At 45.8% G+C, this 15,530-nt stretch overlaps 1 protein-coding gene across 1 annotated transcript; it reads left to right on the top strand.

Annotated features, from left to right (window-relative positions):
* Window positions 1-1,080: 1,080 nt before the first annotated feature.
* Window positions 1,081-1,782, top strand: LOC114381544 (uncharacterized protein Mb2253c-like). The gene has a single exon (XM_028340821.1). The coding sequence runs from the start codon at window positions 1,081-1,083 to the stop codon at window positions 1,780-1,782; it is 702 nt and encodes a 233-aa protein (XP_028196622.1).
* Window positions 1,783-15,530: the final 13,748 nt, after the last annotated feature.

The following is a 15,530-nucleotide window of genomic DNA, read 5'->3' as shown; positions in this document are numbered from 1 at the left end:
AATCTTTGCAAACTCACCCACGGAAACGTTACGGAAGCGCCTTGGCTTGGATTTTGTTCACGGAAACAATTTTCCTCACTAATTTTAAGTGATTACGAAATGCCAAGAAGGCTGAACCCTTTCCTTCTTCACTCCTCCCTCTATTTATATGAAAATAGGGGAGGAGCTTGCCACCCAGCTCCCCCAGGCAAGCCAGGTTGCTTCCTCCAGAAGCAACCGCCTTCTGGAGGAAGAATCAGGAAGGCCCAAGTAGGCCTGGTTGCTATTTGCACCCCTTTTTTTACTAAATACACCCCCCTTTACTTTTGGGTGATTCTTTTTCCGTAACGTTACGAAACTTTACAAATTTCGTAACGATACTTGTTTTCTTTCCATAAGGTTACGGAACCTTACGGGTCTTGTAATTACTCCTTTTTTAGTTTTCGGGATGTTACGAAAACTCACGAATTGCGCAACAACACTTCTTTTTGATTTCCGGCATGTTACGGAATTTCACGGATTGCGTAACAATGCCTCCTTTTGATTCCTGACATGTCTCAGAACTTCACATATTGTGCAACAAAGGGAGCCAAGTACCTCGAAGCGGTCAACCAAAGGTTGCATGCCATCAAATAATAGTCCCCGGACGAAATTAAGGTATGACAACGTACCAAGAAGAAGGTCTGAGGTTTCTTAGGAAGGTTGAACTACATAGCGAGATCCATATCATAGTTAACTGCCACTTGCGAGCCTCTTTTCAAATAATTGCGTAAAAATCAGTCTATCCAATGGGACAATGATTGTCAAGTGGCATTTGAAAGGATTAAACGATGTTTGATGAATCCTCCTATGCTCGTACCACCAGTGCTCGAAAGACTTCTTATCCTATACATGATAGTATTAGATGAGTCGATGGGGTGTGTGCTGGGACAGCACGATGAATCTGGAAAAATGGAATAGGCCATCTACTACCTGAGAAAGAACTTCACTGCATGTGAGATGAACTACTCATTGCTAGAGAGAACATGTTATGCCTTGGTGTGGGCAACTCACTGTTTGAGGCAGTATATGCTGAGTTACACTACTTGGTTGGTGTCCAAAATGGATCCCGTCAAGTACATCTTTGAAAAACCTGCTCTCATTAGGAGGATAGCTCGGTGGCAGGTTCTGTTATCAGAATTCAATATTGTTTGCGTCACTCAAAAGGCAATAAAGGGGAGTGCCTCGGCAGATTATCTAGCTCAACAACCCATAAGTGATTATCAGCCTATGCATCCAGAATTTCCTAATGAGCATATTATGGCTTTGTTTGAAGAGGAGGTTGAAGATGAGGACATGGATAAATGGATCGTGTGGTTTGATGGTGCATCTAATGCACTAGGCCACGGGATTGGGGCAGTACAGGTTTCCCCGGACAAGGAATATATATCTTTCATGGCTAGGTTGTGTTTCAACTGCACAAACAATATAGCGGAGTACGAGGCATGTGCCCTTGGGATCCGAGCAACGATCGACTTTAGGGTCAAGTTACTCAAGGTATACGGGGACTCAACATTGGTAATTCATCAGTTGAAAGGTGAATGGGAGACTAGAGACCACAAATTGGTGCCTTACCAGGCTTACATCAGGAAATTGATGGAACTCTTTGATGACATATCATTTCATCACATTCCTAGAGAAGAAAATCAGATGGTCGACGCCCTTGCCATTCTATCGTCCATGTTCAAAGTGAGCCCGCACGGAGATTTGTCGTACGTTGAATTCAGATGTCGTGTTGAGCCTGCACATTGTTGTTTGATATAAGAAGAAGATAATGGTAAGCCTTGGTACTTCGATATCAAATGATACATTGAAGACAAGGAATATCCGCCTGAGGCCTCTGACAAATACATGAGGATGTTACGAAGGTTGGCGGCCAGTTTCCTCTTGAGTGGAAATATCTTGTACAAAAGAAACCATGACATGGTGTTGCTTCGATGTATGGATGCAAGAGAGGCTGAACAAATGCTAATGGAGGTGCATGAGGGATCCTTCGATATGCATGCCAATGGACATGCCATGGCCGAAAGATTCTGAGGGCAGGGTATTACTGGCTCACTATGGAGAACGATTGTTGCGTTCATGTAAGGAAATGCCATAAATTCCAAACCTTCGCTGATAATGTTAATGCTCCATCTGTACCATTGAACGTTTTGGTAGCATCATGGCCATTCTCAATGTGGGGCATAGACGTGATCGGGGACATCAAACCCAAGGCTTCAAACGGGGATCGCTTTATCTTAGTCACCATTGATTACTTCACCAAATGGGTGGAAGCAGCTTCATATGCTAGCGTGACTAGAAATATGGTGATTAGATTCATTAAGAAAGAGATAATTTTCTGATATGGGTTACCCAGAAAGATCATCAACGATAATGCCACCAATTTAAACAACAAGAGGATAAAGGAAATGTGTGAGGACTTCAAAATCCAACACCATAATTCCACGCCTTATAGGCCCAAGATGAATGGGGCAGTTGAGGTTGCTAATAAGAACATCAAGATGATCGTTCAGAAGATGACCATATCATACAAGGATTGGCATAAGATGCTCCCCTTCGCACTGCATGGTTATTGAACTTCTATACAAGTGCGTCTTCCAAAGGAGGAAAATGCGCAGAGTTGCCACCAACGTTTATTTGTGGAAAACGTCAGAAAAACCGAAGGAAACCGGTCATGAAGAATATTCCATATTCGGGAGTTGTATTTACGTTTGAGGAAGGTATTAGCACCTCTTACGTTTGTCTCAAAGGACAATAGCCTAAATTTTAGAATTGAGTGAAATTGTGTACCTAAACTTTTATTTCTTTTTTATTTTTGAGGTCGACAAAAGCGGGGCTCTTGCTCCTACGTACCCTCCATCGAAGAGGAAATCAAACCTACGTAGTTCTATCTAAAGAGCGAATCAAGCGATTCTTTTTACTTGGAAGGTGGTCCTTTTAAGACGTTGGACCTTAAAATGACCAATTTTACTTGGTGAGAAAAACTGAGGTATCGAACTTTAAAATCCTTTTTAGTGATTTTTTACGGATGAGCTTGACTTTGTGAGTTGATTTTAGCCTTAGTTTCACTTTAGTCATTAGTCAATTCAATTAAGAAAGAGAAATCCCAAAGAGAAACGTCCGATTGATTTTTTTGCTTTATTTTACTAAAAGATATTTTTTTATTATTATATTATTACTTTACCTCTTTTTGATTTCCAACGTGGTTACAGCATGACCGAACGGTTGGATTTCATTTTAACATAAATTAACGGATATTACAAATCAAATGATCGGTGGAAATTTATTTTATTTTTTGATTAGGCGAGAAAATGACTTAAGTAAATGACTGAAGCACGTCAAAAAGGGGTATGGAAAGTAAATGAAACGAAAATAAAAGTATGTGACACAAATGGGGACCACCAAGGGTACATAGAATAAATTGAAAAGTTCGATTTTGGGAACTTACCGGTTGAAGACCGAAGAACGAAGAAGAATGAACAACGAACGACGAAGAACAGTCGAAAATCTTCGCGAAATCACCCATGGAAATGTTACAAAAGTGCCTCGGCTTGGATTTTCTTCACGGAAACAATTTTCCTCACTAATTTTAAGTGATTACGAAATGCCTGAAGGGCTAGACCTTTTCCTTCTTCACTCCTCCCTCTATTTATAGCAAAATAGGGGAGGAGCTTGCCACCCAGCTCGCCCAGGTGAGCCAGGTTGCTTCCTCCAGAAGCAACCGCCTTCTGGAGGAAGAATCTGGAAGGCCCAAGCGGGCCTGATTGCTATTTGCACCCTTTTTTTACTAAATACACCCCTTTGCTTTTTTTGGTGATTCTTTTTCTGTAACGTTACGAAACTTTACGAATTTCGTAACGATACTTGTTTTCTTTCTGTAAGGTTACGGAACCTTATGGGTCATGTAATTACTCCTTTTTTAGCTTTCGGAATGTTACAAAAACTCACGGATTGCGTAACAACATTTCCTTTTGATTTTCGGCATGTTATGGAATTTCACGGATTGCGTAACAATGCTTCCTTTTGATTTCCGGCATGTCTCGGAACTTCACATATTGTGCAACAAAGGGTGCCAAGTACCTCGAAGCGGTCAACAAAGGCTGCATGCCATCAAACAATGGTCCCCGGACGAAATTAGGGTATGACAGTTGCCCCTCTTTACTTACCTTTTATGGAGATAAGAGGAAAGCAAAGATAAAACACTGATTTCGTCCGTCTTCGCTCTCTCCGTGATTAGTCTATGACGACTTCCGTCTCTCCTTCTTCTTTCTCTGCACAACACAAAACAAACACAAACAACAAAAACACCAATAACATAATATACACATATATACATGTTTGGCAAAGGAACCGATCGGGAAAATAGCAAAAAAAAAAAACCATATTTCCCAGTCACCGGAGGCTCCGCGCTTGATAACGAAGGACGCATGAACAGCGCTAGGAAATCAATTTATGGGACTCCAAATAACATTTGAGGGTGGAGGATAGACGAACAACGCTAGGCAATCAATTCGTGGGGCTCCAGACTCGATGGTGGAGGATGCATGAACAGCGCTAGGCAATCAATTCGTGGGGCTCTAGACTCGATGGTGGAGGACGCATGAACAGCGCTAGGCAATCAATTCATGGGTCTACGAATAAGATTTGAGGGTGGAGGATATGCGAACAGCGCTAGGCAATCAATTCATGGGGCTCCGAATAAAATTTGAGGGTGGAGGATAGACGAACAGCGCTAGGCAATCAATTCATGGGGCTCCAGACTCGATGGTGCAGGATGCATGAATGACAAGCAATTCATGGGGCTCCGGATAAGATTTGTGGGTGGAGGATAGATGAACAGCGCTAGGCAATCAATTCGTGGGGCTCTAGACTCGATGATGGAGGATGCATGAATGATAAGAAATTCATGGGGCTCCGGATAAGATTTGAGGGTGGAGGATTGACGAACAGTGCTAGACAATTGTCATACCCTAATTTCGTCCGGGGACCTTTGCTTGATGACATGCAACTTTTGTTTGGTCCTTATGAGGTGCTTGGCACCCATCATTAGGCAATTTGTGAAATTCCGGGACATGCCGGAAAACAAAAGAAAATATTGATGCACAATCCGTAAGGTTCCGTGACACACCAGAAATCAAATGGAAGCATCGTTGCACAATTAGTGAGGTTCCGTAACATTCCGTAAGTCAAAAAAGGGGATGGTTATGTAATCCGCAAGGTTCCGTAACATTACGAAAAGAAAACAAGTATCGTTATGAAATTCGTAAGTTTCCGTAACTTTACGAAAAAAGAATCACCAAAAAAAGGTAGGGGGTGTACTTAGTAAAAATGGGGGTGCAAATAGCCACCAGGCCCACTTGGGCCCTCCAGAAGATTCCTCCAGAAGGCTGTTGCTTCTGGAGGAAGCAACCCTGCTCGCCTGGGCGAGCTAGGTGGCAAGCTTCTCCCCCAATTTTCTATAAATAGGGGGAGAAGTGAAGTGGAAAAGGGTTCAGCCCCTTAGGCACTTCTCTCTCTTTCGAATTTGCTTAGGAAAATTGTTTCCGTGAACAAAATCCAAGCCGAGGCGCTTCCGTAACGTTTCCGTGAGTGATTTCGCGAAGGTTTTCAACCGTTCTTCGACGTTCTTCATTCGTTCTTCATCGTTCTTCAGTCTTTAACGGGTAAGTACCTCAAACCAAGCTTTTCAATTCATTCTATGTACCCGTGGTGGTCCACAATTGGTTTCATGTATTTTCATTCTCGTTTTCATTTACTTTCCGTACCCCCTTTTGACGTGCTTAAGCCGTTTTATTTAAGTCATTTCTCGCTTAACCTAAAAATAAACTAAATTTCCACCGATCGTTTGAATTGTATTATCCGTTAACTTTGGTTGAAATGAATTCCGACCGATCGGTCGTGCCGCAACCACGTTGGAAACCAAAAAAAAGAGGTAAATAATAATATAAATAAAAAATAAAAAAGGATACCCCTTTAGTAAAATAAAGCAAAAAATCAATTGGACGTTTTCTCTTTGGGATTTCTCATTCTTAATCGAATTGACTAAATAACTAAAGTGAAACCAAGGATAAAATCAACCTCGCCTAGTCAAGCTCGTCCACAAAAATAGGTTTTTTTGAAGTTTATCATTTCAATTTCTTACTTAGTAAAATGGATCATTTTTAAGGTCCAACGCCTTAAAATGATCACCTTTTAAGTAAAAAAGAATCACTTGATTCACGCATAAGAAAGAACTACGTAGGTCTGATTTCCTCATCGCAATTGAGGAATACGTAGGAGCAAAGGGAAACACCCTTGTCGACCACAAAAAGAGAAAAAATATAAAAAGGGTATAAAGGATATAAAGATATAAAAAGGGAACGTAAAAATCAAAGTTATGTTTGCACATTAGATTAAAGGATGCCGTCCCTTGGGACGGACGTGTGGGGTGCTAATACCTTCCCCGTGCGTAAATACAACTCCCGAACCTTTCACTTAAAAGTTCGTAGATCGCGTCTTTTCCGGTTTTTCCGACGTTTTCCTCAAATAAACGTTGGTGGCGACTCCGCGCGTATTCCTTTCGTGGAACACGCATCCCGCGAGTCACGCGTCGCCCTCCCGCCGAAGGGTAGGTTGCGACAGTTGGCGACTCCACTGGGGATTCCTTTCGTGGAACACGCATCCCGCGAGTCACGCGTCGCCCTCCCGCCGAAGGATAGGTTGCGACAGTTGGCGACTGTTTTTAGAGAGTTAGCCATTTAATCTTGTGCAATGTTTTACCATGACTTACTCCTTTGTTGGTTTCCCCTCTTGCTGAATCCTTGACCGCAGTTGCAATTCTGCTCAAAGAGGGGAGACAACCAGAGAAAAGATATGGTTTTCTTCCCCCGAGAGGACATCCTAGAATCTCCTCAAATTCTTCAATGGTCGGTACCAATTGGAAGTCTCCGAACGTGAAGCATCTCAAAGGCTGGTCGTAGTATTGGGTGAGTGATGCAATGGCTTCTATGGATACCTCTGCTATGGTCAACTCTAAGATCTTTCCGTAAGTCTTGCGGAAGATTTGCATTTGGAGAGGTTCCATCAACCGCCCTAATTCCTTGATGCTGGTGGTATCTAGGCTTTTAACCTTGACTTGGTTCCCCCGATGGAAGGAAGGAAAGGAGGGAGTCCTTTTCTAATGTGGAGGGTACCCAAACATTCCGCTGATAGGAACGAGGGGTTGTATTAACTACAATCCCGCGCTCGCTATAAGACAACTAGGGTACCCCATGAGGGGAGCACCGATGGAAGAAAGCATGTCTCCTTTCCTTGTGAGGGATTTCGGCGCGCAAAATTTCAAGGCTATACAAAGAATCCATAAGGCATGGGAAACCCCGTTAAGGAAAGATCAAGAACTTAGGGGCATTCTTAATGGCATCATTGGTGGTTACCATGAATGGCTGAAAGTTCATATACAAGGTTTAGATTGGCTCGCCAAGTTAAAAGCGAGTTAGGAAAGGTGAAACTTGCCAAGGAGAAGTTCGAGTTGGCCGCTACACACATCCGGAAGGAGTGTGCCCTTGAACAAGAGGCCAAGAGGGCTCGCAAGGAAGAGTATGGCCGTAACAAATTTCGCGAAGCTCTGTGGGGTAGCAACAATGAACTCAAGCTGCAAAGGGAAGAGAGGGACCAGTCGCGAGCACATAGCATGGTCTTGAAAGAGGAGTTAGTTGCCTGTTCAAGGTCCAAAAGGAGCTTGTCTCAACGTTTATGCGAGACGGAGACCAACATGCTAGCTATCATCGCCAAGTACCAAGAAGAGTTAGGTCTAGCCACGACCCACGAGTATGCCCAAGTATACGCGGAAAAAGAGGCTAGAGGAAGGGTGATCGACTCTTTACACCAAGAGGCAACCATGTGGATGGATCGGTTTGCTCTTACTTTGAACGGGAGTCAAGAACTTCCCCGATTGTTAGCCAAGGCCAAGGCAATGGCGGACACCTGCTCCGCCCCCGAAGAAATTCATGGGCTTCTCGGCTATTGTCAGCATATGATAGACTTAATGGCCCACATAATTAGAAATCGCTAGAAAACCTGTATGGTCTCTCAGACCTTGACTAGATACGACTTTCTGAAATAAAATGAGTTGGTCCCATGTTTCTACTCTAAAAAGCTTGTGCGAATCAAATCACTCCTGCATTTTATCTCTAGCATGCATTCTTTCTTTCTTTACCCACTCCTCACGTTTGGTTTTTTAGGGAAAAATACCATAACTAAACGCGCCACAAGGCATCCCTATCGCACCAGATCCAAATCTAGAACGATGGGTGATCAAGAGGAGACACAGGAACAGATGAAAGCCGACATGTCGGCTCTGAAAGAACAGATGGCTTCCATGATGGAGGCCATGTTAGGAATGAGGCAGCTCATGGAGAAAAACGTGGCCACCGCTGCCGCTGTCAGTTCGGCTGCCGAAGCAGACCCAACTCTCTTGGCAACCGCGCACCATCCTCCCTCAAACATAGTAGGACGGGGAAGGGACACACTGGGGCACGATGGCAACCCTCATCTGGGATACAGCCGAGCGGCTTACCCTTATGGATTGCCGCCCAACTACTCACCACCCGTCCTGCTAGACGATGCGGGCCATGTTGCTTCTCCCGTCCTTGAAAGAGAGCCTCCTCAACAGCCCGACGAGGTCCACAAAGACCCTCAAGACTATGCTCGAAGGGATGTCGAGTTCTATCCCCCGATCCCCGAAGGGCCGGCACCCAGCACGTTGCCTCAGCCCAACATCACGACACAACCAATGGTTTTGTCCATGGAAGGACCGCCCCCGGCAACTGAAGAAAGGAGGAAGCTCGATCTCTTCAAGGAGAGATTGAGGGCCGTGGAAGGATTTGGGGACTATCCGTTCGCAGACATGATGGATCTTTGCTTAGTACCCGATGTTGTTATCCCCCCGAAGTTCAAAGGGACGACTTGTCCCAAGAACCATCTCAAGATGTACTGTCGCAAGATGGGCGCACACTCTAAGGATGAGAAGCTATTAATACACTTTTTTCAAGATAGCTTGGTCGGAGCCGCGGTAGTTTGGTACACTAATTTGGAAGCTTCCCGTATCTGTACTTGGAAGGATCTGATTACTGCCTTCCTAAGGCAATATCAATATAATTCCGATATGGCTCCCGATCGCACTCAGTTGCAGAATATGTTCAAGAAAGAGGGCGAAACCTTTAAAGAATACGCACAGCGGTGGAGAGACCTGGCGGCACAAGTGGCTCCTCCCATGGTTGAGAGAGAGATGATCACCATGATGGTAGACACTCTGCCAGTGTTCTACTATGAGAAGCTAGTAGGTTACATGCCGTCCAGCTTCGCAGACCTAGTGTTCGCCAGGGAAAGAATCGAGGTAGGGTTGAAAAGAGGAAAGTTCGATTACGTTTCCTCCACGAGTGCGAATGCCAAAAGAATCGGGACAACGGGGGCAAAAAGGAAGGAAGGAGATGCCCATGCCGTCTCTTCAACTCCCGCGTGGGTCAAACCCCCGCAGACACCTCATGGTACCCATCAGTACGCGCAACATCACCCGAGCTTCTCGGCTCATACTGGGAACGCCTCTAGTTCAGCACCTGTGCAGCCTAAGGCACCCACCCAGAGGGAAGCTCCCTAAGTTCCAACTCCGAACACAACTCGCCCAACCGGTAATTCCAACGCAACAAGGAACTTCCCTCCGAGGCCATTTCAAGAATTCACCCCACTCCCAATGACGTACGAGGACCTCTTGCCGTCCCTCATCGCCAACCATTTGGCCGTGGTAACTCCCGGAAAGGTCCTCCAACCCCCTTTTCCGAAGTGGTATGACCCTAACGCAACTTGCAAGTACCATGGGGGTGTCCCGGGGCATTCCATTGAAAAATGCTTGGCCCTTAAATACAAGGTCCAACATTTGATAGATGCTGGATGGCTGACTTTCCAAGAGGATCGGCCCAATGTGAAAACCAACCCACTCGCCAATCATGGAGGGGGAGCGGTTAATGCCGTTGAGTCCGATAGGCCGCGCAGGTCTAAACCTTTAAGGGATGTGGCAACCCCTAGGAGGTTTATCTTTGAGGCCCTACAAAAGGGAGGTGTGATTCCTCATAATGGGCGTAAGGAGGATTCCAGTTTGCTGCATTCCGGCGAGCTGCATGACATGGAAACGTGTTTGGGAGTAGAGGAATTGTTACAACGGATGATAGATCAAGGTCGACTAGAAGTTGGCAGTGAAGGAAGAGAGGAGCAGCATATATGCATGCAATCCACGGATGGGAGCAGTGTTACGAAGCCCAAACCCTTGGTGATATACTTCACCAAGGGCACAGCTTCGCAAAAGCCCGAACACCCCTTTGCAGCTAAACCTGTCCCTTTCCCATACCAAAATAGCCACGCAGTCCCATGGAGATATACACCTCCGAGGGGGAAGGAAGATGAAGCCACTGACGTCAGCTCATTGTCGGCTAAAGTAACAAATATCACGGGACTGAGTGGTGTGACCCGTAGTAGTCGTGTGTTTGCACCCCCAGATCTACCAGTCCAACCCGCGAATGTCAAGGGGAAAGCAAAGGTGGTGGAGGAACAAGATGATGAAATACCCCTCGCTTCGAATAAAGATATTCCGGCAAAAGGTCTTCCGGAGAAAAAGGATGGTAAAAAGGAGGTATCACTAGAGGAAGCCAGCGAGTTCCTCCGTATAATTCAGCAGAGCGAATTCAAGGTTATCGAACAACTCAACAAAACCCCGGCCAGGGTCTCGCTGTTGGAATTACTCATGAGCTCCGAGCCTCATCGGGCTTTGCTAGTGAAGGTTTTGAACGAGGCCCACGTGGCCCAAGATATCTCGGTAGAAGGTTTCGGAGGGCTGGTCAATAATATCACTGCCAACAACTATCTCGCCTTCGCTGAAGAAGAAATCCCCGCCGAGGGGAGAGGGCATAATAAAGCTTTGCACGTATCAGTCAAGTGTATGGACCATATCGTAGCCAAAGTGCTCATCGATAATGGTTCCAGTTTAAACGTGATTCCTAAGAGCACTTTGGAGAAATTACCATTCAATGCTTCCCACTTAAAGCCGAGTTCAATGGTGGTTCGTGCCTTCGACGGCACCCGCAGAGAGGTTAGGGGAGAGATCGATCTCCCAGTACAGATAGGCCCTCACACCTGTCAAGTTACCTTCCAAATAATGGATATTAACCCCCCCTACAACTGTCTGTTGGGGCGTCCGTGGATCCACTCAGTGGGAGTTGTTCCCTCTACACTCCACCAAAAGTTGAAATTCGTAGTGGAAGGGCATCTGGTCATCGTATCAGGCGAGGAAGACATCTTGGTGAGCTGCCCATCCTCTATGCCTTATGTGGAAGCCGCAGAGGAGTCATTAGAAACCGCTTTCCAGTCTTTTGAGGTGGTAAGCATTTCCTTCGTGGACTCCTTCTCTGGGCAGTCTTGCCTGTCCGATGCAGGAGTAATGATGGCCCGAGTTATGTTGGGGAACGGTTACGAACCTGGAATGGGTTTAGGCAAAGACAACGACGGCATAACTAGCCTGATAAATGCCAAAGGAAATCGTGGGAAGTATGGTTTAGGCTATAAGCCCACTCAGGCAGATATAAAGAGAAGCATCGCGGGAAGGAAGAGTGGTAGTCAAAGCTCGCGGTTGAGACAAGAAGGTGAAGGAAGCCCGCCTTGCCACATAAGTAGAAGCTTTATAAGCGCGGGTCTGGGGGACGAAGGTCAAGTGGTCGCGATATACGAAGATGATGTTCCGAGTACATTGGATTTGGTACGACCATGCCCTCCTGATTTCCAGCTGGGAAATTGGCGAGTGGAGGAACGCCCTGACATTTACGCAACGAGCATAATGTAAACCTTTACGGTTTTAAAAACTCTATGGTTGGGCCTAGGCTTTAGAGTTTCTTTTGTTAAGGCTTTGTGTCTTTTGTTTTGAATTTATAATACAAGGATCTTTCTTAATCTGTTCCTACGTCTCTACCCATTCTCATCCATTTGCATGTTTACTTCTTTACTTTTTAAAACGGCAAATCCGATGACGAGTCCCTAGAAGGTACTAATACCTGGGGCCCGCCTATCAACTTCGAGCAAGAAACGAATCAAACGGAAGATGAAGGGAACGAAGATGTGGGACTTCCCCCAGAATTAGAAAGGATGGTCACCTATGAGGACCAAGAAATGGGGCCTCATCAAGAAGAAACAGAACTAGTAGACTTGGGAATTGGTAGTGGAAAAAGGGAAGTAAAGATAGGCACAGGTATTACCGCGCCTATCCGTGAAGAATTAATAATCCTGCTAAGAGACTACCAAGACATCTTTGCTTGGTCATACCAAGATATGCCCGGTTTGAGTTCTGACATTGTACAACACCGATTACCTCTAAATCCCGAGTGTTCCCCGGTAAAGCAGAAACTGAGAAGGATGAAGCCCGAAACATCCTTGAAGATAAAAGAAGAAGTGAAGAAGCAATTTGACGCTGGTTTTCTGGCCGTCGCTCGGTACCCAGAATGGGTTGCCAACATTGTACCGGTCCCTAAGAAGGATGGGAAAGTACGAATGTGTGTGGATTATCGGGACCTGAATCGGGCCAGTCCCAAGGACAATTTTCCTTTGCCACACATCGATATCCTTGTAGATAATACGGCCAATTTCGCTTTATTTTCCTTCATGGACGGTTTCTCCGGTTACAATCAGATAAAGATGGCGCCAGAGGATATGGAAAAGACTACCTTCGTCACCCTGTGGGGAACATTCTGTTACAAGGTGATGTCCTTTGGACTCAAGAATGCCGGGGCAACTTATAAACGGGCCATGGTAGCTTTGTTCCATGATATGATGCATCAAGAGATCGAGGTCTACGTGGACGACATAATTGCTAAATCTAAATCCGAAGAAGAACACCTTGTCAACTTGCGGAAGTTGTTCGAAAGGCTTAAGAAATATCAATTAAGGTTGAACCCCGCCAAGTGTACCTTTGGGGTCAAATCAGGGAAATTGCTTGGTTTCATCGTAAGCTAGAAAGGGATAGAGGTAGACCCCGAAAAGGTGAAGGCCATCCTTGAGATGCCGGAACCCCGTACTGAGAGGCAAGTCCGAGGTTTCCTGGGACGCTTGAATTATATTGCCAGATTCATATCGCAGCTCACCGCCATTTGTGAGCCATTGTTCAAACTCTTACGCAAAAACCAAACTGACCGCTGGAATGAGGGTTGCCAAGAGGCTTTCGGAAGGATCAAGAAGTGCCTCATGAATCCCCCTGTGCTTATGAAACCAGTACCTGGAAGGCCTCTCATCTTGTACATGACAATCTTGGACGAGTCAATGGGGTGTATGCTAGGGCAACATGACGAATCCGGAAAGAAAGAGCGCGCTGTTTACTACCTAAGTAAGAAGTTCACAACCTGTGAAATGAATTACTCCTTGCTCGAAAGAACGTGTTGTGCTTTAGTATGGGCATCCCATCGCCTAAGGCAGTACATGCTGAGCCATACTACCTGGTTGATATCCAAGATGGACCCGGTTAAGTACATCTTTGAAAAGCCAGCTCTCACGGGACGAATCGCCCGGTGGCAAGTCCTGCTATCCGAGTTTGATATAATTTACCTCACCCAAAAGGCGATAAAAGGAAGCGCCTTAGCAGATTATTTGGCTCAACAGCCTCTTAACGACTATCAGCCCATGCATCCTGAATTCCCGGATGAGGACATCATGGCCTTGTTTGAGGAAAAATTGGACGAAGATCGGGACAAATGGACCGTATGGTTTGACGGAGCATCAAACATTCTAGGCCATGGCGTTGGAGCAGTATTGGTCTCTCCGGACAATCAATGTGTACCTTTCACAGCCAGGCTAGGATTCGACTGCACCAACAACATGGCCGAATATGAAGCATGTGCCCTGGCTGTCCAGGCAGCGATTGACTCCAATGTCAAACTACTCAAGGTGTACGGCGACTCAGTGTTGGTAATCCATCAGCTGAGAGGGGAATGAGAAACTAGAGATCCCAAGCTGATACCCTACAAAGCCTATATCAAGGAATTGGCTAAGACCTTTGACGAGATCTCCTTCCATCATGTTCCCCGTGAGGAAAATCAAATGGCGGATGCGCTTGCTACTTTGGCGTCTATGTTCCAGCTAACGCCGCATGGGGATCTACCATACATTGAATTTTAGTGTCGTGGCAAACCCGCGCATTGTTGCCAAGTAGAAGAGGAACGGGACGGTAAGCCTTGGTATTTCGACATCAAGCGATATGTCGTAAGCAAAGAATACCCGCCAGAGATTGCCGACAATGATAAGAGGACATTGAGAAGGTTGGCGGCCGGCTTCTTCATGAGAGAAAGCATACTGTATAAGAGAAACCACGACATGACACTCCTGCGGTGCGTGGATGCCAGGGAGGCGAATCACATGATCGAGGAAGTCCATGAGGGCTCGTTTGGAACGCACACCAACGGGCATGCTATGGCCAGGAAGATCCTAAGAGAAGGTTATTACTGGCTTACCATGGAAAGTGATTGTTGTGTCCATGTAAGGAAATGCCACAAATGTCAAGCGTTCGCAGACAATGTCAATGCTCCACCGCATCCTCTGAATGTCATGTCCTCCCCTTGGCCTTTCTCCATGTGGGGGATAGATGTCATTGGGGCCATTGAGCCCAAGGCCTCAAATGGTCATCGCTTCATCCTCGTAGCGATAGATTATTTTACCAAGTGGGTCGAGGCGGCCTCCTACACCAATGTCACGAGGGGTGTGGTGGTCAGGTTCATTAAGAAAGAGATCATCTGCCGATATGGTTTGCCAAGGAAGATTATCACGGACAACGGCACCAACCTGAATAACAAGATGATGGGGGAAATGTGCGAGGAGTTTAAAATCCAGCATCACAATTCCACGCCCTACCGGCCAAAGATGAATGGAGCCGTGGAAGCGGCCAATAAGAATATCAAAAAGATTATCCAAAAGATGACCGTGTCGTACAGAGATTGGCACGAGATGCTCCCATTCGCGTTACACGGTTACCGAACTTCAGTGCGAACGTCAACTGGGGCAACGCCGTTCTCATTGGTATATGGGATGGAGGCTGTGTTACCGTTTGAGGTAGAGGTCCCGTCATTAAGGATCTTGGCAGAATCCGGATTAAAGGAATCAGAGTGGGCTCAAACGCGCTATGACCAACTCAACCTCATTGAGGGTAAGCGCTTAACGGCCATGAGTCATGGGCGTTTGTACCAGCAAAGAATGAAGAGTGCATAAAACAAGAAGGTATGCTTGCGCAAGTTCCATGAGGGAGACCTTGTGCTAAAGAAAATGTCCCATGCTGTCAAGGACAATCGAGGAAAATGGGCCCCAAACTACGAAGGGCCTTTTGTTGTGAAGAGGGCTTTTTCCGGAGGAGCCCTGGTGCTTACCAACATGGATGGCGAAGAGCTACCTTCACCCGTGAATTCTGATGCCGTCAAGCGATATTATGCTTAGAATCTAGGGCAATTAAGGATGTC

This window comes from Glycine soja, chromosome 13, assembly GCF_004193775.1.
Source record: "Glycine soja cultivar W05 chromosome 13, ASM419377v2, whole genome shotgun sequence".
Classification (NCBI taxonomy): Eukaryota; Viridiplantae; Streptophyta; class Magnoliopsida; order Fabales; family Fabaceae; genus Glycine; species Glycine soja.
Note: the sequence above shows the minus strand (reverse complement) of the source record. Positions and strands in the feature narration are given on the sequence as shown.